The sequence below is a fragment of the Salvelinus alpinus genome, chromosome 6 (assembly GCF_045679555.1).
Source record: "Salvelinus alpinus chromosome 6, SLU_Salpinus.1, whole genome shotgun sequence".
Taxonomy (NCBI): Eukaryota; Metazoa; Chordata; class Actinopteri; order Salmoniformes; family Salmonidae; genus Salvelinus; species Salvelinus alpinus.
Genome location: NC_092091.1, coordinates 95,841,789 through 95,869,288, shown reverse-complemented (window position 1 = coordinate 95,869,288; position 27,500 = coordinate 95,841,789). Strand labels below are relative to the sequence as shown.

The following is a 27,500-nucleotide window of genomic DNA, read 5'->3' as shown; positions in this document are numbered from 1 at the left end:
AGGAGATACCACACACACAGGAACTGTGAGTTAGGAGATACCATACACACAGGAACTGTGAGTTAGGAGATACCACACACACAGGAACTGTGAGTTAGGAGATACCACACACACAGGAACTGTGAGTTAGGAGATACCACACACACAGGAACTGTGAGTTAGGAGATACCACACACACAGGAACAGGAACTGTGAGTTAGGAGATACCACACACACAGGAACTGTGAGTTAGGAGATACCACACACACACGAACTGTGAGTTAGGAGATACCACACACACAGGAACTGTGAGTTAGGAGATACCACACACACAGGAACTGTGAGTTAGGAGAAACCACACACACAGGAACTGTGAGTTAGGAGATACCACACACACAGGAACTGTGAGTTAGGAGATACCACACACACAGGAACTGTGAGTTAGGAGATACCACACACACAGGAACTGTGAGTTAGGAGATACCACACACACAGGAACTGTGAGTTAAGAGATACCACACACACAGGAACTGTGAGTTAGGAGATACCACACACACACGAACTGTGAGTTAGGAGATACCACACACACACGAACTGTGAGTTAGGAGATACCACACACACAGGAACTGTGAGTTAGGAGATACCACACACACAGGAACTGTGAGTTAGGAGATACCACACACACAGGAACTGTGAGTTAGGAGATACCACACACACAGGAACTGTGAGTTAGGAGATACCACACACACAGGAACTGTGAGTTAGGAGATACCACACACACAGGAACTGTGAGTTAGGAGATACCACACACACAGGAACTGTGAGTTAGGAGATACCACACACACAGGAACTGTGAGTTTGGAGATACCACACACACAGGAACTGTGAGTTGGGAGATACCACACACACGGGAGCTGTGAGTTAGGAGATACCACACACACGGGAACTGTGAGTTAGGAGATACCACACACACGGGAACTGTGAGTTAGGAGATACCACACACACGGGAACTGTGATTTAGGAGATACCACACACACAGGAACTGTGAGTTAGGAGATACCACACACACATGAACTGTGAGTTAGGAGATACCACACACACAGGAACTGTGAGTTAGGAGATACCACACACACAGGAACTGTGAGTTAGGAGATACCATACACACAGGAACTGTGAGTTAGGAGATACCACACACACAGGAACTGTGAGTTAGGAGATACCACACACACAGGAACTGTGAGTTAGGAGATACCACACACACAGGAACTGTGAGTTAGGAGATACCACACACACAGGAACAGGAACTGTGAGTTAGGAGATACCACACACACAGGAACTGTGAGTTAGGAGATACCACACACACACGAACTGTGAGTTAGGAGATACCACACACACAGGAACTGTGAGTTAGGAGATACCACACACACAGGAACTGTGAGTTAGGAGAAACCACACACACAGGAACTGTGAGTTAGGAGATACCACACACACAGGAACTGTGAGTTAGGAGATACCACACACACAGGAACTGTGAGTTAGGAGATACCACACACACAGGAACTGTGAGTTAGGAGATACCACACACACAGGAACTGTGAGTTAAGAGATTCCACACACACAGGAACTGTGAGTTAGGAGATACCACACACACACGAACTGTGAGTTAGGAGATACCACACACACACGAACTGTGAGTTAGGAGATACCACACACACAGGAACTGTGAGTTAGGAGATACCACACACACAGGAACTGTGAGTTAGGAGATACCACACACACAGGAACTGTGAGTTAGGAGATACCACACACACAGGAACTGTGAGTTAGGAGATACCACACACACAGGAACTGTGAGTTAGGAGATACCACACACACAGGAACTGTGAGTTAGGAGATACCACACACACAGGAACTGTGAGTTAGGAGATACCACACACACAGGAACTGTGAGTTAGGAGATACCATACATTCAGGAACACAGACTCACACTGACAGACTGAGAGACTGAGAGACTGACAGGCTGACATCTGTCATCTTTGTGTTCTCTCTTCGCTCTCTCCCCCCTCTCTCTCCCTTTCCCTCTCTCCCTCCCTCTCTCCTTCCTTCTCTCCCTCTCTCTCTCCCTCTCTCCTTCCTCCCTCCCTCTCTCCTTCCCTCCCTCTGTCTCTCTCTAGTCGTCTGAACAACAATGAGTTTTCAGTGCTGGAGGCAACAGGGTTCTTTAAGAGGCTGCCTCAACTCAGGAAGATGTAAGTATCTCAGCCAATCAATGGTTCCCACGGTTCATTCAGCCAATCAACATGGTTCTTTAAGAGGCTGCCTCAACTCAGGAAGATGTAAGTATCTCAGCCAATCAACAGGGTTCTTTAAGAGGCTGCTTCAACTCAGGAAGATGTGAGTATCTCAGCCAATCAACAGGGTTCTTTAAGAGGCTGCCTCAACTCAGGAAGATGTGAGTATCTCAGCCAATCAACAGGGTTCTTTAAGAGGCTGCCTCAACTCAGGAAGATGTGAGTATCTCAGCCAATCAGCAGGGTTCTTTAAGAGGCTGCCTCAACTCAGGAAGATGTGAGTATCTCAGCCAATCAGCAGGGTTCTTTAAGAGGCTGCCTCAACTCAGGAAGATGTAAGTATCTCAGCCAATCAGCAGGGTTCTTTAAGAGGCTGCCTCAACTCAGGAAGATGTAAGTATCTCAGCCAATCAATGGTTCCCACGGTTCATTCAGCCAATCAACATGGTTCTTTAAGAGGCTGCCTCAACTCAGGAAGATGTAAGTATCTCAGCCAATCAACAGGGTTCTTTAAGAGGCTGCTTCAACTCAGGAAGATGTGAGTATCTCAGCCAATCAACAGGGTTCTTTAAGAGGCTGCCTCAACTCAGGAAGATGTGAGTATCTCAGCCAATCAACAGGGTTCTTTAAGAGGCTGCCTCAACTCAGGAAGATGTGAGTATCTCAGCCAATCAGCAGGGTTCTTTAAGAGGCTGCCTCAACTCAGGAAGATGTGAGTATCTCAGCCAATCAGCAGGGTTCTTTAAGAGGCTGCCTCAACTCAGGAAGATGTAAGTATCTCAGCCAATCAGCAGGGTTCTTTAAGAGGCTGCCTCAACTCAGGAAGATGTAAGTATCTCAGCCAATCAGCAGGGTTCTTTAAGAGGCTGCCTCAACTCAGGAAGATGTAAGTATCTCAGCCAATCAATGGTTTCCACAGTTCATTCAGCCAATCAATGGTTTCCACGGTTCATTCAGCCAATCAATGGTTTCCAAGGTTCATTCCGTTTTAACACCAAGTTTACAACTCAGTCAAATATCAACCAAGGTGGTTCATTGTATGTTACATCATGGTCTTTTCCAGTCAGTTTGAAAACCTTTCCTCTCTCTCCTTAGTAACCTCAGTAACAACCGTATCTCTCTCTCCTTAGTAACCTCAGTAACAACCGTATCTCTCTCTCCTTAGTAACCTTAGTAACAACCGTATCTCTCTCTCCTTAGTAACCTCAGTAACAACCGTATCTCTCTCCGTAGTAACCTCAGTAACAACCGTATCTCTCTCTCCTTAGTAACCTTAGTAACAACCGTATCTCTCTCTCCTTAGTAACCTCAGTAACAACCGTATCTCTCTCTCCTTAGTAACCTTAGTAACAACCGTATCTCTCTCTCCTTAGTAACCTTAGTAACAACCGTATCTCTCTCTCCTTAGTAACCTCAGTAACAACCGTATCTCTCTCTCCTTAGTAACCTTAGTAACAACCGTATCTCTCTCTCCTTAGTAACCTCAGTAACAACCGTATCTCTCTCTCCTTAGTAACCTCAGTAACAACCGTATCTCTCTCTCCTTAGTAACCTCAGTAACAACCGTATCTCTCTCTCCTTAGTAACCTCAGTAACAACCGTATCTCTCTCTCCTTAGTAACCTCAGTAACAACCGTATCTCTCTCTCCTTAGTAACCTTAGTAACAACCGTATCTCTCTCTCCTTAGTAACCTCAGTAACAACCGTATCTCTCTCTCCTTAGTAACCTTAGTAACAACCGTATCTCTCTCTCCTTAGTAACCTCAGTAACAACCGTATCTCTCTCTCCTTAGTAACCTCAGTAACAACCGTATCTCTCTCTCCTTAGTAACCTTAGTAACAACCGTATCTCTCTCTCCTTAGTAACCTCAGTAACAACCGTATCTCTCTCTCCTTAGTAACCTCAGTAACAACCGTATCTCTCTCTCCTTAGTAACCTCAGTAACAACCGTATCTCTCTCTCCGTAGTAACCTCAGTAACAACCGTATCTCTCTCTCCTTAGTAACCTTAGTAACAACCGTATCTCTCTCTCCTTAGTAACCTCAGTAACAACCGTATCTCTCTCTCCTTAGTAACCTTAGTAACAACCGTATCTCTCTCTCCTTAGTAACCTCAGTAACAACCGTATCTCTCTCTCCTTAGTAACCTTAGTAACAACCGTATCTCTCTCTCCTTAGTAACCTTAGTAACAACCGTATCTCTCTCTCCTTAGTAACCTTAGTAACAACCGTATCTCTCTCTCCGTAGTAACCTCAGTAACAACCGTATCTCTCTCTCCTTAGTAACCTCAGTAACAACCGTATCTCTCTCTCCTTAGTAACCTCAGTAACAACCGTATCTCTCTCTCCTTAGTAACCTCAGTAACAACCGTATCTCTCTCTCCGTAGTAACCTCAGTAACAACCGTATCTCTCTCTCCTTAGTAACCTCAGTAACAACCGTATCTCTCTCTCCTTAGTAACCTCAGTAACAACCGTATCTCTCTCTCCTTAGTAACCTCAGTAACAACCGTATCTCTCTCTCCTTAGTAACCTTAGTAACAACCGTATCTCTCTCTCCTTAGTAACCTCAGTAACAACCGTATCTCTCTCTCCTTAGTAACCTCAGTAACAACCGTATCTCTCTCTCCTTAGTGACCTTAGTAAGAACCGTATCTCTCTCTCCTTAGTAACCTCAGTAACAACCGTATCTCTCTCTCCTTAGTAACCTCAGTAACAACCGTATCTCTCTCTCCTTAGTAACCTTAGTAACAACCGTATCTCTCTCATTAGTAACAACCGTATCTCTCTCTCCTTAGTAACCTTAGTAACAACCGTATCTCTCTCTCCTTAGTAACCTCAGTAACAACCGTATCTCTCTCTCCTTAGTAACCTCAGTAACAACCGTATCTCTCTCTCCTTAGTGACCTTAGTAAGAACCGTATCTCTCTCTCCTTAGTAACCTCAGTAACAACCGTATCTCTCTCTCCTTAGTAACCTCAGTAACAACCGTATCTCTCTCTCCTTAGTAACCTCAGTAACAACCGTATCTCTCTCTCCTTAGTAACCTCAGTAACAACCGTATCTCTCTCTCCTTAGTAACCTCAGTAACAACCGTATCTCTCTCTCCTTAGTAACCTTAGTAACAACCGTATCTCTCTCTCCTTAGTAACCTCAGTAACAACCGTATCTCTCTCTCCTTAGTAACCTCAGTAACAACCGTATCTCTCTCTCCTTAGTAACCTTAGTAACAACCGTATCTCTCTCTCCGTAGTAACCTTAGTAACAACTGTATCTCTCTCTCCTTAGTAACCTCAGTAACAACCGTATCTCTCTCTCCTTAGTAACCTTAGTAACAACCGTATCTCTCTCATTAGTAACAACCGTATCTCTCTCTCCGTAGTAACCTTAGTAACAACTGTATCTCTCTCTCCTTAGTAACCTCAGTAACAACCGTATCTCTCTCTCCTTAGTAACCTCAGTAACAACCGTATCTCTCTCTCCTTAGTAACCTCAGTAACAACCGTATCTCTCTCTCCTTAGTAACCTCAGTAACAACCGTATCTCTCTCTCCGTAGTAACCTCAGTAACAACCGTATCTCTCTCTCCTTAGTAACCTCAGTAACAACCGTATCTCTCTCTCCTTAGTAACCTCAGTAACAACCGTATCTCTCTCTCCTTAGTAACCTCAGTAACAACCGTATCTCTCTCTCCGTAGTAACCTTAGTAACAACCGTATCTCTCTCTCCTTAGTAACCTCAGTAACAACCGTATCTCTCTCTCCTTAGTAACCTCAGTAACAACCGTATCTCTCTCTCCTTAGTAACCTCAGTAACAACCGTATCTCTCTCTCCTTAGTAACCTTAGTAACAACCGTATCTCTCTCTCCGTAGTAACCTCAGTAACAACCGTATCTCTCTCTCCTTAGTAACCTCAGTAACAACCGTATCTCTCTCTCCTTAGTAACCTCAGTAACAACCGTATCTCTCTCTCCTTAGTAACCTCAGTAACAACCGTATCTCTCTCTCCGTAGTAACCTTAGTAACAACCGTATCTCTCTCCTTAGTAACCTCAGTAACAACCGTATCTCTCTCTCCTTAGTAACCTTAGTAACAACCGTATCTCTCTCTCCGTAGTAACCTCAGTAACAACAGTATCTCTCTCTCCGTAGTAACCTCAGTAACAACCGTATCTCTCTCTCCTTAGTAACAACCGTATCTCTCTCTCCGTAGTAACCTCAGTAACACCCGTATCTCTCTCTCCTTAGTAACCTCAGTAACAACCGTATCTCTCTCTCCTTAGTAACATCAGTAACAACCGTATCTCTCTCTCCTTAGTAACCTTAGTAACAACCGTATCTCTCTCTATAGTAACCTCAGTAACAACCGTATCTCTCTCTCCTTAGTAACCTCAGTAACAACCGTATATCTCTCTCCTTAGTAACCTCAGTAACAACCGTATCTCTCTCTCCTTAGTAACCTCAGTAACAACCGTATCTCTCTCTCCTTAGTAACCTTAGTAACAACCGTATCTCTCTCTGTAGTAACCTCAGTAACAACCGTATCTCTCTCTCCTTAGTAACCTCAGTAACAACCGTATCTCTCTCTCCTTAGTAACCTTAGTAACAACCGTATCTCTCTCTGTAGTAACCTCAGTAACAACCGTATCTCTCTCTCCGTAGTAACCTCAGTAACAACCGTATATCTCTCTCCTTAGTAACCTCAGTAACAACCGTATCTCTCTCTCCTTAGTAACCTCAGTAACAACCGTATCTCTCTCTCCTTAGTAACCTCAGTAACAACCGTATCTCTCTCTCCTTAGTAACCTCAGTAACAACCGTATCTCTCTCTCCTTAGTAACCTCAGTAACAACCGTATCTCTCTCTCCTTAGTAACCTCAGTAACAACCGTATCTCTCTCTCCTTAGTAACCTCAGTAACAACCGTATCTCTCTCTCCTTAGTAACCTCAGTAACAACCGTATCTCTCTCTCCTTAGTAACCTCAGTAACAACCGTATCTCTCTCTCCGTAGTAACCTCAGTAACAACCGTATCTCTCTCTCCTTAGTAACCTCAGTAACAACCGTATCTCTCTCTCCTTAGTAACCTCAGTAACAACCGTATCTCTCTCTCCTTAGTAACCTTAGTACCAACCGTATCTCTCTCTCCATAGTAACCTCAGTAACAACCGTATCTCTCTCTCCATAGTAACCTCAGTAACAACCGTATCTCTCTCTCCTTAGTAACCTCAGTAACAACCGTATCTCTCTCTCCTTAGTAACCTCAGTAACAACCGTATCTCTCTCTCCTTAGTAACCTCAGTAACAACCGTATCTCTCTCTCCTTAGTAACCTCAGTAACAACCGTATCTCTCTCTCCTTAGTAACCTCAGTAACAACCGTATCTCTCTCTCCTTAGTTATCTCAGTAACAACCGTATCTCTCTCTCCTTAGTAACCTCAGTAACAACCGTATCTCTCTCTCCTTAGTAGCCTCAGTAACAACCGTATCTCTCTCTCCTTAGTAACCTCAGTAACAACCGTATCTCTCTCTCCTTAGTAACCTCAGTAACAACCGTATCTCTCTCTCCTTAGTAACCTCAGTAACAACCGTATCTCTCTCTCCTTAGTAACCTCAGTAACAACCGTATCTCTCTCTCCTTAGTAACCTCAGTAACAACCGTATCTCTCTCTCCGTAGTAACCTCAGTAACAACCGTATCTCTCTCTCCTTAGTAACCTTAGTAACAACCGTATCTCTCTCTCCTTAGTAACCTCAGTAACAACCGTATCTCTCTCTCCTTAGTAACCTTAGTAACAACCGTATCTCTCTCTCCTTAGTAACCTCAGTAACAACCGTATCTCTCTCTCCGTAGTAACCTCAGTAACAACCGTATCTCTCTCTCCTTAGTAACCTCAGTAACAACCGTATCTCTCTCTCCTTAGTAACCTCAGTAACAACCGTATCTCTCTCTCCTTAGTAACCTTAGTAACAACCATATCTCTCTCTCCTTAGTAACCTCAGTAACAACCGTATCTCTCTCTCCTTAGTAACCTCAGTAACAACCGTATCTCTCTCTCCTTAGTAACCTTAGTAACAACCGTATCTCTCTCTCCTTAGTAACCTTAGTAACAACCGTATCTCTCTCTCCTTAGTAACCTTAGTATCAACCGTATCTCTCTCTCCTTAGTAACCTTAGTAACAACCGTATCTCTCTCTCCGTAGTAACCTCAGTAACAACCGTATCTCTCTCTCCTTAGTAACCTTAGTAACAACCGTATCTCTCTCTCCGTAGTAACCTCAGTAACAACCATATCTCTCTCTCCGTAGTAACCTCAGTAACAACCGTATCTCTCTCTCCGTAGTAACCTTAGTAACAACCGTATCTCTCTCTTTAGTAACCTTAGTAACAACCGTATCTCTCTCTCCTTAGTAACCTTAGTAACAACCGTATCTCTCTCTCCTTAGTAACCTCAGTAACAACCGTATCTCTCTCTCCTTAGTAACCTCAGTAACAACCGTATCTCTCTCTCCTTAGTAACCTTAGTAACAACCGTATCTCTCTCTCCTTAGTAACCTCAGTAACAACCGTATCTCTCTCTCCTTAGTAACCTCAGTAACAACCGTATCTCTCTCTCCTTAGTAACCTCAGTAACAACCGTATCTCTCTCTCCTTAGTAACCTCAGTAACAACCGTATCTCTCTCTCCTTAGTAACCTCAGTAACAACCGTATCTCTCTCTCCGTAGTAACCTCAGTAACAACCGTATCTCTCTCTCCTTAGTAACCTTAGTAACAACCGTATCTCTCTCTCCTTAGTAACCTCAGTAACAACCGTATCTCTCTCTCCTTAGTAACCTCAGTAACAACCGTATCTCTCTCTCCTTAGTAACCTCAGTAACAACCGTATCTCTCTCTCCTTAGTAACCTCAGTAACAACCGTATCTCTCTCTGTAGTAACCTCAGTAACAACCGTATCTCTCTCTCCTTAGTAACCTCAGTAACAACCGTATCTCTCTCTCCTTAGTAACCTCAGTAACAACCGTATCTCTCTCCTTAGTAACCTCAGTAACAACCGTATCTCTCTCTCCTTAGTAACCTCAGTAACAACCGTATCTCTCTCTCCGTAGTAACCTCAGTAACAACCGTATCTCTCTCTCCTTAGTAACCTCAGTAACAACCGTATCTCTCTCTCCTTAGTAACCTCAGTAACAACCGTATCTCTCTCTCCTTAGTAACAACCGTATCTCTCTCTCCTTAGTAACCTCAGTAACAACCGTATCTCTCTCTCCTTAGTAACCTTAGTAACAACCGTATCTCTCTCTCCGTAGTAACCTCAGTAACAACCGTATCTCTCTCTCCGTAGTAACCTCAGTAACAACCGTATCTCTCTCTCCTTAGTAACCTTAGTAACAACCGTATCTCTCTCTCCTTAGTAACCTCAGTAACAACCGTATCTCTCTCTCCTTAGTAACCTCAGTAACAACCGTATCTCTCTCTCCGTAGTAACCTCAGTAACAACCGTATCTCTCTCTCCTTAGTAACCTTAGTAACAACCGTATCTCTCTCTGTAGTAACCTCAGTAACAACCGTATCTCTCTCCTTAGTAACCTCAGTAACAACCGTATCTCTCTCTCCTTAGTAACCTCAGTAACAACCGTATCTCTCTCTCCTTAGTAACCTCAGTAACAACCGTATCTCTCTCTCCTTAGTAACCTCAGTAACAACCGTATCTCTCTCTCCTTAGTAACCTCAGTAACAACCGTATCTCTCTCTCCTTAGTAACCTCAGTAACAACCGTATCTCTCTCCTTAGTAACCTCAGTAACAACCGTATCTCTCTCTCCGTAGTAACCTCAGTAACAACCGTATCTCTCTCTCCTTAGTAACCTCAGTAACAACCGTATCTCTCTCTCCTTAGTAACCTTAGTAACAACCGTATCTCTCTCTCCTTAGTAACCTCAGTAACAACCGTATCTCTCTCTCCTTAGTAACCTCAGTAACAACCGTATCTCTCTCTCCTTAGTAACCTCAGTAACAACCGTATCTCTCTCTCCTTAGTAACCTCAGTAACAACCGTATCTCTCTCTCCTTAGTAACCTCAGTAACAACCGTATCTCTCTCTCATTAGTAACCTTAGTAACAACCGTATCTCTCTCCGTAGTAACCTTAGTAACAACCGTATCTCTCTCTCCTTAGTAACCTCAGTAACAACCGTATCTCTCTCTCCTTAGTAACCTTAGTAACAACCGTATCTCTCTCTCCTTAGTAACCTCAGTAACAACCGTATCTCTCTCTCCTTAGTAACCTTAGTAACAACCGTATCTCTCTCCGTAGTAACCTTAGTAACAACCGTATCTCTCTCTCCATAGTAACCTCAGTAACAACCGTATCTCTCTCTCCTTAGTAACCTCAGTAACAACCGTATCTCTCTCTCCTTAGTAACCTCAGTAACAACCGTATCTCTCTCTCCGTAGTAACCTTAGTAACAACCGTATCTCTCTCTCCTTAGTAACCTTAGTAACAACCGTATCTCTCTCTCCGTAGTAACCTTAGTAACAACCGTATCTCTCTCTCCTTAGTAACCTTAGTAACAACCGTATCTCTCTCCGTAGTAACCTTAGTAACAACCGTATCTCTCTCTCCATAGTAACCTCAGTAACAACCGTATCTCTCTCTCCGTAGTAACCTCAGTAACAACCGTATCTCTCTCTCCTTAGTAACCTCAGTAACAGCCGTATCTCTCTCTCCTTAGTAACCTCAGTAACAACCGTATCTCTCTCTCCTTAGTAACCTTAGCAACAACCGTATCTCTCTCTCCTTAGTAACCTCAGTAACAACCGTATCTCTCTCTCCTTAGTAACCTTAGCAACAACCGTATCTCTCTCTCCTTAGTAACCTCAGTAACAACCGTATCTCTCTCTCCTTAGTAACCTTAGCAACAACCGTATCTCTCTCTCCTTAGTAACCTTAGTAACAACCGTATCTCTCTCTCCTTAGTAACCTTAGTAACAACCGTATCTCTCTCTCCTTAGTAACCTCAGTAACAACCGTATCTCTCTCTCCTTAGTAACCTCAGTAACAACCGTATCTCTCTCTCCTTAGTAACCTCAGTAACAACCGTATCTCTCTCTCCTTAGTAACCTCAGTAACAACCGTATCTCTCTCTCCTTAGTAACCTTAGTAACAACCGTATCTCTCTCTCCTTAGTAACCTCAGTAACAACCGTATCTCTCTCTCCTTAGTAACCTCAGTAACAACCGTATCTCTCTCCATAGTAACCTCAGTAACAACCGTATCTCTCTCTCCTTAGTAACCTTAGTAACAACCGTATCAGTGACATAGAGGAGGGGACATTTGAAGGAGCGACGGGAGTCAATGAGTTGATCCTGACTTCTAACAGACTGGAAACCATCCACCACGGCATGCTACAGGGCCTCAACGGACTGAGGACACTGTGGGTACCACACACACACACACACACACACACACACACACACACACACACACACACACACACACACACACACACACACACACACACACACACACACACACACACACACACACACACACACACACACACACACACACACACACACACACACACACACACACACACACACACACACACACTGAGACACACTGCATGCTGCAGGGCCTCAACGGACTGCGCACACTGTGGGTACACACACACACTTAGACACACACTGAGACACACACACTGAGATACACACACACTGAGAGACACACACTGAGACACACACACTGAGACACACACACTGAGACACACACTGAGACACACACACTGAGAGACACACACACTGAGACACACACACTTAGACACACACTGAGACACACACACTGAGACACACACTAAGACACACTGAGACACACACACTGTGATACACACACACTGAGAGACACACACTGAGACACACACTGAGACACACACACTGAGACACACACTAAGACACACTGAGAGACACACACTGAGACACACACACTGAGACACACACTAAGACACACTGAGAGACACACACTGAGACACACACACTGAGACACACACACTGAGACACACACTGAGACACACACACTGAGAGACACACACACTGAGACACACACACTTAGACACACACTTAGACACACACACTGAGACACACACTAAGACACACTGAGACACACACACACACACACACACTTAGACACACACAATGAGACACACACTAAGACACACTGAGACACACACACTGAGATACACACACACTGAGAGACACACACTGAGACAGACTGTAAATCCCTCAGTTGATGCAGTTAATATCCCTGACTGTCTTATTTCAGCTGGTACCCCTTTATCAATTAATGTCTGCATCTCTCCCTCCCCCTTCTCTCTCTCTCTCTTTCTCTCCTCTCCCTAACTCTCTCTCCCTCTCTTTCTCCCTCCCCCCTTCTCTCCCTCTCTCTCTCTCTCTCTCTCTCTCTCTCTCTCTCTCTCTCTCTCTCTCTCTCTCTCTCTCTCTCTCTCTCTCTCTCTCTCTCTCCACTCTCTCTCTCTCTCTGTCCTCTCTCTCTCTCTCTCTCCACTCTCTCTCTCGCTGTCCTCTCTCTCTCTCTCTCTCTCTCTCTCTCTCTCTCTCTCTCTCTCTCTCTCTCTCTCTCTCTCTCTCTCTCTCTCCCCTCTCTCTCTCTCTGTCCTCTCTCTCTCTTCTCCCTCTCTCTCTCTCCCCTCTCTCCCTCTCTCTCTCTCTCCCCCTCTCTCTCTCTCTCTCCCTCTCCCCCTCTCTCTCTCTCCCCCTCTCTCTCTCTCTCTCTCTCTCTCCCCTCTCTCTCTCTCCCCCCCTCTCTCTCTCTAGTATGTTGAGGAGTAACCGTATTAGGTGTGTGAGTAACAGCAGCTTTGTGGGTCTGAGTTCTGTCAGACTGCTGTCCCTCTACGACAACCTGATCACCTCTATGACCCCGGGAGCCTTCGACACACTGCACGCCCTGTCCACACTGTGAGTATCCAGGAACCAGCTGGCCAATCCCTTCACCTGTAACTGACCTCTCAGGAACCAGCTGGCCAATCCCTTCACCTGTAACTGACCTCTCAGGAACCAGCTGGCCAATCCCTTCACCTGTAACTGATCTCTCCTGTGTATGTTCTCAGGAACCAGCTGGCCAATCCCTTCACCTGTAACTGATCTCTCCTGTGTATGTTCTCAGGAACCAGCTGGCCAATCCCTTCACCTGTAACTGACCTCTCCTGTGTATGTTCTCAGGAACCAGCTGGCCAATCCCTTCACCTGTAACTGATCTCCCCTGTGTATGTTCTCAGGAACCAGCTGGCCAATCCCTTCACCTGTAACTGACCTCTCCTGTGTATGTTCTCAGGAACCTGCTGGCCAATCCCTTCACCTGTAACTGCCATCTGGCATGGCTTGGCGATTGGCTGAGGAGGAAGCGTATCGTCACGGGCAACCCCCGCTGTCAGAACCCTTACTTCCTGAAAGAGATCCCGATTCAGGATGTAGCCGGACAGGACTTCACCTGCGACGATGGTAAACACACAAACACACACACACTATATACACACACACACATCAGCCTGGTCACTAGAAATAGCATTGGATTTGGGACGTTTGAAAAGGTCCTGAGGACGTGGATATATGCCTTGCTCAGTGAAAAAAACACCCAGACATCGATGGTCCTGGAAGCAACACCATGAGGAGGAGGGCTGAGCCCACTGTTTATACCACTACACCACAGGACCATGAGGGCTGAGCCCACTGTTTATACCACTACACCACAGGACCATGAGGAGGAGGGCTGAGCCCACTGTTTATACCACGACACCACAGGACCATGAGGAGGAGGGCTGAGCCCACTGTTTATACCAATACACCACAGGACCATGAGGAGGAGGACTGAGCCCACTGTTTATACCACTACACCACAGGACCACGAGGAGGAGGGCTGAGCCCACTGTTTATACCACTACACCACAGGACCACGAGGGCTGAGCCCACTGTTTATACCACTACACCACAGGACCACGAGGAGGAGGGCTGAGCCCACTGTTTATACCACAGGACCACGAGGAGGAGGGCTGAGCCCACTGTTTATACCACTACACCACAGGACCACGAGGGCTGAGCCCACTGTTTATACCACTACACCACAGGACCTTGAGGAGGAGGGCTGAGCCCACTGTTTATACCACTACACCACATGACCATGAGGAGGAGGGCTGAGCCCACTGTTTATACCACTACACCACAGGACCATGAGGAGGAGGGCTGAGCCCACTGTTTATACCACTACACCACAGGACCACGAGGAGGAGGACTGAGCCCACTGTTTATACCACTACACCACAGGACCATGAGGAGGAGGGCTGAGCCCACTGTTTATACCACGATACCACAGGACCACGAGGGCTGAGCCCACTGTTTATACCACTACACCACAGGACCATGAGGAGGAGGGCTGAGCCCACTGTTTATACCACGACACCACAGGACCACGAGGGCTGAGCCCACTGTTTATACCACTACACCACAGGACCATGAGGAGGAGGGCTGAGCCCACTGTTTATACCACTACACCACAGGACCATGAGGAGGAGGGCTGAGCCCACTGTTTATACCACTACACCACAGGACCACGAGGGCTGAGCCCACTGTTTATACCACTACACCACAGGACCACGAGGAGGAGGGCTGAGCCCACTGTTTATACCACTACACCACAGGACCACGAGGAGGATGGCTGAGCCCACTGTTTATACCACTACACCACAGGACCATGAGGAGGAGGGCTGAGCCCACTGTTTATACCACGACACCACAGGACCACGAGGAGGAGGGCTGAGCCCACTGTTTATACCACGACACCACAGGACCATGAGGAGGAGGGCTGAGCCCACTGTTTATACCACTACACCACAGGACCATGAGGAGGAGGGCTGAGCCCACTGTTTATACCACTACACCACAGGACCATGAGGAGGAGGGCTGAGCCCACTGTTTATACCACTACACCACAGGACCACGAGGGCTGAGCCCACTGTTTATACCACTACACCACAGGACCACGAGGAGGAAGGCTGAGCCCACTGTTTATACCACTACACCACAGGACCACGAGGAGGAGGGCTGAGCCCACTGTTTATACCACTACACCACAGGACCACGAGGAGGAGGACTGAGCCCACTGTCTATACCACTACACCACAGGACCATGAGGAGGAGGGCTGAGCCCACTGTTTATACCACTACACCACAGGACCATGAGGAGGAGGGCTGAGCCCACTGTTTATACCACTACACCACAGGACCATGAGGAGGAGTGCTGAGCCCACTGTTTATACCACGACACCACAGGACCACGAGGAGGAGGGCTGAGCCCACTGTTTATACCACTACATCACAGGACCATGAGGAGGAGTGCTGAGCCCACTGTTTATACCACTACACCACAGGACCACGAGGAGGAGGACTGAGCCCACTGTTTATACCACTACACCACAGGACCACGAGGAGGAGGGCTGAGCCCACTGTTTATACCACTACACCACAGGACCACGAGGAGGAGGGCTGAGCCCACTGTTTATACCACTACACCACAGGACCACGAGGAGGAGGACTGAGCCCACTGTTTATACCACTACACCACAGGACCACGAGGAGGAGGACTGAGCCCACTGTTTATACCACTACACCACAGGACCACGAGGAGGAGGGCTGAGCCCACTGTTTATACCACTACACCACAGGACCATGAGGGCTGAGCCCACTGTTTATACCACTACACCACAGGACCATGAGGAGGAGGGCTGAGCCCACTGTTTATACCACTACACCACAGGACCACGAGGAGGAGGGCTGAGCCCACTGTTTATACCACGACACCACAGGACCACGAGGAGGAGGGCTGAGCCCACTGTTTATACCACGACACCACAGGACCACGAGGAGGAGGGCTGAGCCCACTGTTTATACCACGACACCACAGGACCACGAGGAGGAGGGCTGAGCCCACTGTTTATACCACGACACCACAGGACCATGAGGAGGAGGGCTGAGCCCACTGTTTATACCACTACACCACAGGACCACGAGGAGGAGGGCTGAGCCCACTGTTTATACCACTACACCACAGGACCATGAAGAGGAGGGCTGAGCCCACTGTTTATACCACTACACCACAGGACCATGAGGAGGAGGGCTGAGCCCACTGTTTATACCACGACACCACAGGACCATGAGGAGGAGGACTGAGCCCACTGTTTATACCACGACACCACAGGACCACGAGGAGGAGGGCTGAGCCCACTGTTTATACCACTACACCACAGGACCACGAGGAGGAGGGCTGAGCCCACTGTTTATACCACGACACCACAGGACCATGAGGAGGAGGACTGAGCCCACTGTTTATACCACTACACCACAGGACCATGAGGAGGGCTGAGCCCACTGTTTATACCAATACACCACAGGACCACGAGGAGGAGGGCTGAGCCCACTGTTTATACCACTACACCACAGGACCACGAGGAGGAGGGCTGAGCCCACTGTTTATACCACTACACCACAGGACCATGAGGAGGAGGGCTGAGCCCACTGTTTATACCACTACACCACAGGACCACGAAGAGGAGGGCTGAGCCCACTGTTCATACCACTACACCACAGGACCACGAGGAGGAGGGCTGAGCCCACTGTTTATACCACTACACCACAGGACCATGAGGAGGAGGGCTGAGCCCACTGTTTATACCACTACACCACAGGACCATGAGGAGGAGGGCTGAGCCCACTGTTTATACCACTACACCACAGGACCATGAGGAGGAGGGCTGAGCCCACTGTTTATACCACTACACCACAGGACCATGAGGAGGAGGGCTGAGCCCACTGTTTATACCACTACACCACAGGACCATGAAGAGCAGGACTGAGCCCACTGTTTATACCAATACACCACAGGACCATGAAGAGCAGGGCTGAGCCCACTGTTTATACCACTACACCACAGGACCATGAGGAGGAGGGCTGAGCCCACTGTTTATACCACTACACCATAGGACCATGAGGAAGAGGGCTGAGCCCACTGTTTATACCACTACACCACAGGACCACGAGGAGGAGGACTGAGCCCACTGTTTATACCACTACACCACAGGACCATGAGGAGGAGGGCTGAGCCCACTGTTTATACCACTACACCACAGGACCATGAGGAGGAGGGCTGAGCCCACTGTTTATACCACGACACCACAGGACCACGAGGAGGAGGGCTGAGCCCACTGTTTATACCACTACACCACAGGACCACGAGGAGGAGGGCTGAGCCCACTGTTTATACCACGACACCACAGGACCATGAGGGGGAGGGCTGAGCCCACTGTTTATACCACTACACCACAGGACCATGAGGAGGAGGGCTGAGCCCACTGTTTATACCACTACACCACAGGACCATGAGGAGGAGGGCTGAGCCCACTGTTTATACCACTACACCACAGGACCACGAGGAGGAGGACTGAGCCCACTGTTTATACCACTACACCACAGGACCATGAGGAGGAGGGCTGAGCCCACAGTTTATATCACTACACCACAGGACCATGAGGAGGAGGACTGAAGGCTCTGCTTAGACCACGACACCACAGGACCACGAGGAGGAGGGCTGAGCCCACTGTTTATACCACTACACCACAGGACCACGAGGAGGAGGGCTGAGCCCACTGTTTATACCACGACACCACAGGACCATGAGGAGGAGGACTGAGCCCACTGTTTATACCACTACACCACAGGACCATGAGGAGGAGGGCTGAGCCCACTGTTTATACCACGACACCACAGGACCATGAGGGCTGAGCCCACTGTTTATACCACTACACCACAGGACCACGAGGAGGAGGGCTGAGCCCACTGTTTATACCACTACACCACAGGACCATGAGGAGGAGGGCTGAGCCCACTGTTTATACCACGAGACCATAGGACCATGAGGGCTGAGCCCACTGTTTATACCACTACACAACAGGACCACGAGGAGGAGGGCTGAGCCCACTGTTTATACCACTACACCACAGGACCACGAGGAGGAGGGCTGAGCCCACTGTTTATACCACTACACCACAGGACCACGAGGAGGAGGGCTGAGCCCACTGTTTATACCACTACACCACAGGACCATGAGGAGTAGGGCTGAGCCCACTGTTTATACCACTACACCACAGGACCATGAGGAGTAGGGCTGAGCCCACTGTTTATACCACTACACCACAGGACCACGTGGAGGAGGACTGAGCCCACTGTTTATACCACTACACCACAGGACCATGAGGAGGAGGGCTGAGCCCACTGTTTATACCACTACACCACAGGACCATGAGGAGGAGGGCTGAGCCCACTGTTTATACCACAACACCACAGGACCACGAGGAGGAGGGCTGAGCCCACTGTTTATACCACTACACCACAGGACCACGAGGAGGAGGGCTGAGCCCACTGTTTATACCACGACACCACAGGACCATGAGGGGGAGGGTTGAGCCCACTGTTTATACCACTACACCACAGGACCACGAGGAGGAGGGCTGAGCCCACTGTTTATACCACTACACCACAGGACCATGAGGAGGAGGGCTGAGCCCACTGTTTATACCACTACACCACAGGACCACGAGGAGGAGGACTGAGCCCACTGTTTATACCACTACACCACAGGACCATGAGGAGGAGGGCTGAGCCCACAGTTTATACCACTACACCACAGGACCATGAGGAGGAGGACTGAAGGCTCTGCTTAGACCACGACACCACAGGACCACGAGGAGGAGGACTGAGCCCACTGTTTATACCACTACACCACAGGACCACGAGGAGGAGGACTGAGCCCACTGTTTATACCACTACACCACAGGACCACGAGGAGGAGGACTGAGCCCACTGTTTATACCACTACACCACAGGACCACGAGGAGGAGGGCTGAGCCCACTGTTTATACCACTACACCACAGGACCATGAGGAGGAGGGCTGAGCCCACTGTTTATACCACGACACCACAGGACCATGAGGGCTGAGCCCACTGTTTATACCACTACACCACAGGACCACGAGGAGGAGGGCTGAGCCCACTGTTTATACCACTACACCACAGGACCACGAGGAGGAGGGCTGAGCCCACTGTTTATACCACTACACCACAGGACCACGAGGAGGAGGGCTGAGCCCACTGTTCATACCACTACACCACAGGACCATGAGGAGTAGGGCTGAGCCCACTGTTTATACCACTACACCACAGGACCATGAGGAGTAGGGCTGAGCCCACTGTTTATACCACTACACCACAGGACCACGAGGAGGAGGACTGAGCCCACTGTTTATACCACTACACCACAGGACCATGAGGAGGAGGAGGGCTGAGCCCACTGTTTATACCACTACACCACAGGACCACGAGGAGGAGGGCTGAGCCCACTGTTTATACCACGACACCACAGGACCATGAGGAGGAGGGCTGAGCCCACTGTTTATACCACGACACCACAGGACCATGAGGGCTGAGCCCACTGTTTATACCACTACACCACAGGACCACGAGGAGGAGGACTGAGCCCACTGTTTATACCACTACACCACAGGACCATGAGGAGGAGGGCTGAGCCCACTGTTTATACCACTACACCACAGGACCACGAGGAGGAGGACTGAGCCCACTGTTTATACCACTACACCACAGGACCACGAGGAGTAGGGCTGAGCCCACTGTTTATACCACTACACCACAGGACCACGAGGAGGAGGGCTGAGCCTACTGTTTATACCACGACACCACAGGACCATGAGGAGGAGGACTGAGCCCACTGTTTATACCACGACACCACAGGACCACGAGGAGGAGGGCTGAGCCCACTGTTTATACCACTACACCACAGGACCATGAGGAGGAGGGCTGAGCCCACTGTTTATACCACGACACCACAGGACCATGAGGAGGAGGGCTGAGCCCACTGTTTATACCACTACACCACAGGACCATGAGGAGGAGGGCTGAGCCCACTGTTTATACCACTACACCACAGGACCATGAGGAGGAGGGCTGAGCCCACTGTTTATACCACTACACCACAGGACCATGAGGAGGAGGGCTGAGCCCACTGTTTATACCACTACACAACAGGACCATGAGGAGGAGGGCTGAGCCCACTGTTTATACCACTACACCACAGGACCACGAGGAGGAGGGCTGAGCCCACTGTTTATACCACTACACCACAGGACCACGAGGAGGAGGGCTGAGCCCACTGTTTATACCACTACACCACAGGACCATGAGGGCTGAGCCCACTGTTTATACCACTACACCACAGGACGATGAGGAGGAGGGCTGAGCCCACTGTTTATACCACTACACCATAGGACCATGAGGAGGAGGACTGAGCCCACTGTTTATACCACTACACCACAGGACCATGAGGAGGAGGGCTGAGCCCACTGTTTATACCACTACACCACAGGACCACGAGGAGGAGGGCTGAGCCCACTGTTTATACCACTACACCACAGGACCACGAGGAGGAGGGCTGAGCCCACTGTTTATACCACTACACCACAGGACCATGAGGAGGAGAGCTGAGCCCACTGTTTATACCACTACACCACATGACCATGAAGAGCAGGGCTGAGCCCACTGTTTATACCACTACACCACAGGACCATGAGGAGGATGGCTGAGCCCACTGTTTATACCACTACACCACAGGACCACGAGGAGGAGGGCTGAGCCCACTGTTTATACCACGACACCACAGGACCACGAGGAGGAGGGCTGAGCCCACTGTTTATACCACGACACCACAGGACCACGAGGAGGAGGGCTGAGCCCACTGTTTATACCACGACACCACAGGACCATGAGGAGGAGGGCTGAGCCCACTGTTTATACCACTACACCACAGGACCACGAGGAGGAGGGCTGAGCCCACTGTTTATACCACTACACCACAGGACCATGAAGAGGAGGGCTGAGCCCACTGTTTATACCACTACACCACAGGACCATGAGGAGGAGGGCTGAGCCCACTGTTTATACCACGACACCACAGGACCATGAGGAGGAGGACTGAGCCCACTGTTTATACCACGACACCACAGGACCACGAGGAGGAGGGCTGAGCCCACTGTTTATACCACTACACCACAGGACCACGAGGAGGAGGGCTGAGCCCACTGTTTATACCACGACACCACAGGACCATGAGGAGGAGGACTGAGCCCACTGTTTATACCACTACACCACAGGACCATGAGGAGGGCTGAGCCCACTGTTTATACCACTACACCACAGGACCACGAGGAGGAGGGCTGAGCCCACTGTTTATACCACTACACCACAGGACCACGAGGAGGAGGGCTGAGCCCACTGTTTATACCACTACACCACAGGACCATGAGGAGGAGGGCTGAGCCCACTGTTTATACCACTACACCACAGGACCACGAAGAGGAGGGCTGAGCCCACTGTTCATACCACTACACCACAGGACCACGAGGAGGAGGGCTGAGCCCACTGTTTATACCACTACACCACAGGACCATGAGGAGGAGGGCTGAGCCCACTGTTTATACCACTACACCACAGGACCATGAGGAGGAGGGCTGAGCCCACTGTTTATACCACTACACCACAGGACCATGAGGAGGAGGGCTGAGCCCACTGTTTATACCACTACACCACAGGACCATGAGGAGGAGGGCTGAGCCCACTGTTTATACCACTACACCACAGGACCATGAAGAGCAGGGCTGAGCCCACTGTTTATACCAATACACCACAGGACCATGAAGAGCAGGGCTGAGCCCACTGTTTATACCACTACACCACAGGACCATGAGGAGGAGGGCTGAGCCCACTGTTTATACCACTACACCATAGGACCATGAGGAAGAGGGCTGAGCCCACTGTTTATACCACTACACCACAGGACCACGAGGAGGAGGACTGAGCCCACTGTTTATACCACTACACCACAGGACCATGAGGAGGAGGGCTGAGCCCACTGTTTATACCACTACACCACAGGACCATGAGGAGGAGGGCTGAGCCCACTGTTTATACCACGACACCACAGGACCACGAGGAGGAGGGCTGAGCCCACTGTTTATACCACTACACCACAGGACCACGAGGAGGAGGGCTGAGCCCACTGTTTATACCACGACACCACAGGACCATGAGGGGGAGGGCTGAGCCCACTGTTTATACCACTACACCACAGGACCATGAGGAGGAGGGCTGAGCCCACTGTTTATACCACTACACCACAGGACCATGAGGAGGAGGGCTGAGCCCACTGTTTATACCACTACACCACAGGACCACGAGGAGGAGGACTGAGCCCACTGTTTATACCACTACACCACAGGACCATGAGGAGGAGGGCTGAGCCCACAGTTTATATCACTACACCACAGGACCATGAGGAGGAGGACTGAAGGCTCTGCTTAGACCACGACACCACAGGACCACGAGGAGGAGGGCTGAGCCCACTGTTTATACCACTACACCACAGGACCACGAGGAGGAGGGCTGAGCCCACTGTTTATACCACGACACCACAGGACCATGAGGAGGAGGACTGAGCCCACTGTTTATACCACTACACCACAGGACCATGAGGAGGAGGGCTGAGCCCACTGTTTATACCACGACACCACAGGACCATGAGGGCTGAGCCCACTGTTTATACCACTACACCACAGGACCACGAGGAGGAGGGCTGAGCCCACTGTTTATACCACTACACCACAGGACCATGAGGAGGAGGGCTGAGCCCACTGTTTATACCACGACACCACAGGACCATGAGGGCTGAGCCCACTGTTTATACCACTACACAACAGGACCACGAGGAGGAGGGCTGAGCCCACTGTTTATACCACTACACCACAGGACCACGAGGAGGAGGGCTGAGCCCACTGTTTATACCACTACACCACAGGACCACGAGGAGGAGGGCTGAGCCCACTGTTTATACCACTACACCACAGGACCATGAGGAGTAGGGCTGAGCCCACTGTTTATACCACTACACCACAGGACCATGAGGAGTAGGGCTGAGCCCACTGTTTATACCACTACACCACAGGACCACGTGGAGGAGGACTGAGCCCACTGTTTATACCACTACACCACAGGACCATGAGGAGGAGGGCTGAGCCCACTGTTTATACCACTACACCACAGGACCATGAGGAGGAGGGCTGAGCCCACTGTTTATACCACAACACCACAGGACCACGAGGAGGAGGGCTGAGCCCACTGTTTATACCACTACACCACAGGACCACGAGGAGGAGGGCTGAGCCCACTGTTTATACCACGACACCACAGGACCATGAGGGGGAGGGTTGAGCCCACTGTTTATACCACTACACCACAGGACCACGAGGAGGAGGGCTGAGCCCACTGTTTATACCACTACACCACAGGACCATGAGGAGGAGGGCTGAGCCCACTGTTTATACCACTACACCACAGGACCACGAGGAGGAGGACTGAGCCCACTGTTTATACCACTACACCACAGGACCATGAGGAGGAGGGCTGAGCCCACAGTTTATACCACTACACCACAGGACCATGAGGAGGAGGACTGAAGGCTCTGCTTAGACCACGACACCACAGGACCACGAGGAGGAGGACTGAGCCCACTGTTTATACCACTACACCACAGGACCACGAGGAGGAGGACTGAGCCCACTGTTTATACCACTACACCACAGGACCACGAGGAGGAGGACTGAGCCCACTGTTTATACCACTACACCACAGGACCACGAGGAGGAGGGCTGAGCCCACTGTTTATACCACTACACCACAGGACCATGAGGAGGAGGGCTGAGCCCACTGTTTATACCACGACACCACAGGACCATGAGGGCTGAGCCCACTGTTTATACCACTACACCACAGGACCACGAGGAGGAGGGCTGAGCCCACTGTTTATACCACTACACCACAGGACCACGAGGAGGAGGGCTGAGCCCACTGTTTATACCACTACACCACAGGACCACGAGGAGGAGGGCTGAGCCCACTGTTCATACCACTACACCACAGGACCATGAGGAGTAGGGCTGAGCCCACTGTTTATACCACTACACCACAGGACCATGAGGAGTAGGGCTGAGCCCACTGTTTATACCACTACACCACAGGACCACGAGGAGGAGGACTGAGCCCACTGTTTATACCACTACACCACAGGACCATGAGGAGGAGGAGGGCTGAGCCCACTGTTTATACCACTACACCACAGGACCACGAGGAGGAGGGCTGAGCCCACTGTTTATACCACGACACCACAGGACCATGAGGAGGAGGGCTGAGCCCACTGTTTATACCACGACACCACAGGACCATGAGGGCTGAGCCCACTGTTTATACCACTACACCACAGGACCACGAGGAGGAGGACTGAGCCCACTGTTTATACCACTACACCACAGGACCATGAGGAGGAGGGCTGAGCCCACTGTTTATACCACTACACCACAGGACCACGAGGAGGAGGACTGAGCCCACTGTTTATACCACTACACCACAGGACCACGAGGAGTAGGGCTGAGCCCACTGTTTATACCACTACACCACAGGACCACGAGGAGGAGGGCTGAGCCTACTGTTTATACCACGACACCACAGGACCATGAGGAGGAGGACTGAGCCCACTGTTTATACCACGACACCACAGGACCACGAGGAGGAGGGCTGAGCCCACTGTTTATACCACTACACCACAGGACCATGAGGAGGAGGGCTGAGCCCACTGTTTATACCACGACACCACAGGACCATGAGGAGGAGGGCTGAGCCCACTGTTTATACCACTACACCACAGGACCATGAGGAGGAGGGCTGAGCCCACTGTTTATACCACTACACCACAGGACCATGAGGAGGAGGGCTGAGCCCACTGTTTATACCACTACACCACAGGACCATGAGGAGGAGGGCTGAGCCCACTGTTTATACCACTACACAACAGGACCATGAGGAGGAGGGCTGAGCCCACTGTTTATACCACTACACCACAGGACCACGAGGAGGAGGGCTGAGCCCACTGTTTATACCACTACACCACAGGACCACGAGGAGGAGGGCTGAGCCCACTGTTTATACCACTACACCACAGGACCATGAGGGCTGAGCCCACTGTTTATACCACTACACCACAGGACGATGAGGAGGAGGGCTGAGCCCACTGTTTATACCACTACACCATAGGACCATGAGGAGGAGGACTGAGCCCACTGTTTATACCACTACACCACAGGACCATGAGGAGGAGGGCTGAGCCCACTGTTTATACCACTACACCACAGGACCACGAGGAGGAGGGCTGAGCCCACTGTTTATACCACTACACCACAGGACCACGAGGAGGAGGGCTGAGCCCACTGTTTATACCACTACACCACAGGACCATGAGGAGGAGGGCTGAGCCCACTGTTTATACCACTACACCACAGGACCATGAGGAGGAGAGCTGAGCCCACTGTTTATACCACTACACCACATGACCATGAAGAGCAGGGCTGAGCCCACTGTTTATACCAATACACCACAGGACCATGAGGAGGATGGCTGAGCCCACTGTTTATACCACTACACCACAGGACCACGAAGAGGAGGGCTGAGCCCACTGTTTATACCACTACACCACAGGACCACGAGGAGGAGGACTGAGCCCACTGTTTATACCACTACACCACAGGACCATGAGGAGGAGGGCTGAGCCCACTGTTTATACCACTACACCACAGGACCATGAGGAGGAGGGCTGAGCCCACTGTTTATACCATGACACCACAGGACCATGAGGAGGAGGACTGAGCCCACTGTTTATACCACTACACCACAGGACCACGAGGAGGAGGGCTGAGCCCACTGTTTATACCACTACACCACAGGACCATGAGGAGGAGGGCTGAGCCCACTGTTTATACCATGACACCACAGGACCATGAGGAGGAGGACTGAGCCCACTGTTTATACCACTACACCACAGGACCATGAGGAGGAGGGCTGAGCCCACTGTATATACCACTACACCACAGGACCACGAGGAGGAGGACTGAGCCCACTGTTTATACCACTACACCACAGGACCACGAGGAGGAGGGCTGAGCCCACTGTTTATACCACTACACCACAGGACCATGAGGAGGAGGGCTGAGCCCACTGTTTATACCACTACACCACAGGACCATGAGGAGGAGGGCTGAGCCACTGTTTATACCACTACACCACAGGACCATGAGGAGGAGGACTGAAGGCTCTGTTTATACCACTACACCACAGGACCATGAGGAGGAGGGCTGAGCCCACTGTTTAAACAGGAGATAGACTAGTGTCCTGTCCAGGGGGTGTCCTGTACATCAAGCTGTCTCACTACAGAAACAGGAGATAGACTAGTGTCCTGTCCAGGGGGTGTCCTGTACATCAAGCTGACTCACACTACAGAAACAGGAGATAGACTAGTGTCCTGTCCAGGGGGTGTCCTGTACATCAAGCTGTCTCACTACAGAAACAGGAGATAGACTAGTGTCCTGTACATCAAGCTGTCTCACTACAGAAACAGGAGATAGACTAGTGTCCTGTCCAGGGGGTGTCCTGGTATATCAAGCTGTCTCACTACAGAAACAGGAGATAGACTAGTGTCCTGTCCAGGGGGTGTCCTATACATCAAGCTGTCTCACTACAGAAACAGGAGATAGACTAGTGTCCTGTCCAGGGGGTGTACTGTACATCAAGCTGCCTCACTACAGAAACAGGAGATAGACTAGTGTCCTGTCCAGGACCCTAACCCCAAACAGGACTTCACCTGCGACGATGGTACCTTAGATATAAACCAGACTTAGTCAGTGTTAGAACGTAGAAGTACTTCTCTAGAACAGTCACCATTGTCATCAATATGTACATTCCTCCTCTGGGCTTATAGTTTACATCCCTCCTCTCTCCTTCTTCTCTCTCTCCTCTCTCTCTCCTCTCTCCCTCCTCTCTCCCTTCTCTCTCCTCTCTCCTTCCTCTCTCCCTCCTCTCTCCTCCTCTCTCCTTCCTCTCTCCCTCCTCTCTCCCTCCTCTCTCCTTCCTCTCTCCTTCCTCTCTCCCTCCTCTCTCCTTCCTCTCTCCTTCCTCTCTCCCTCCTCTCTCCTCTCTCCTTCCTCTCTCCTTCCTCTCACCCTCCT

The 27,500-nt window shown here is 50.0% G+C and overlaps 1 protein-coding gene across 6 annotated transcripts in view; it reads left to right on the top strand.

Moving 5' to 3' along the window:
• The window catches only part of slit2 (slit homolog 2 (Drosophila)), a 270,241-nt gene that overhangs the window by 182,683 nt on the left and 60,058 nt on the right, over window positions 1-27,500 (top strand). For all 6 annotated transcript variants that reach the window (XM_071408462.1, XM_071408457.1, XM_071408459.1 and 3 more), the window contains 4 exons: window positions 2,154-2,228; window positions 11,556-11,699; window positions 13,096-13,239; window positions 13,616-13,782. In XM_071408462.1, coding sequence (XP_071264563.1) covers window positions 2,154-2,228; window positions 11,556-11,699; window positions 13,096-13,239; window positions 13,616-13,782 — 530 coding nt within the window. The remainder of the gene's footprint in view (window positions 1-2,153; window positions 2,229-11,555; window positions 11,700-13,095; window positions 13,240-13,615; window positions 13,783-27,500) is intronic.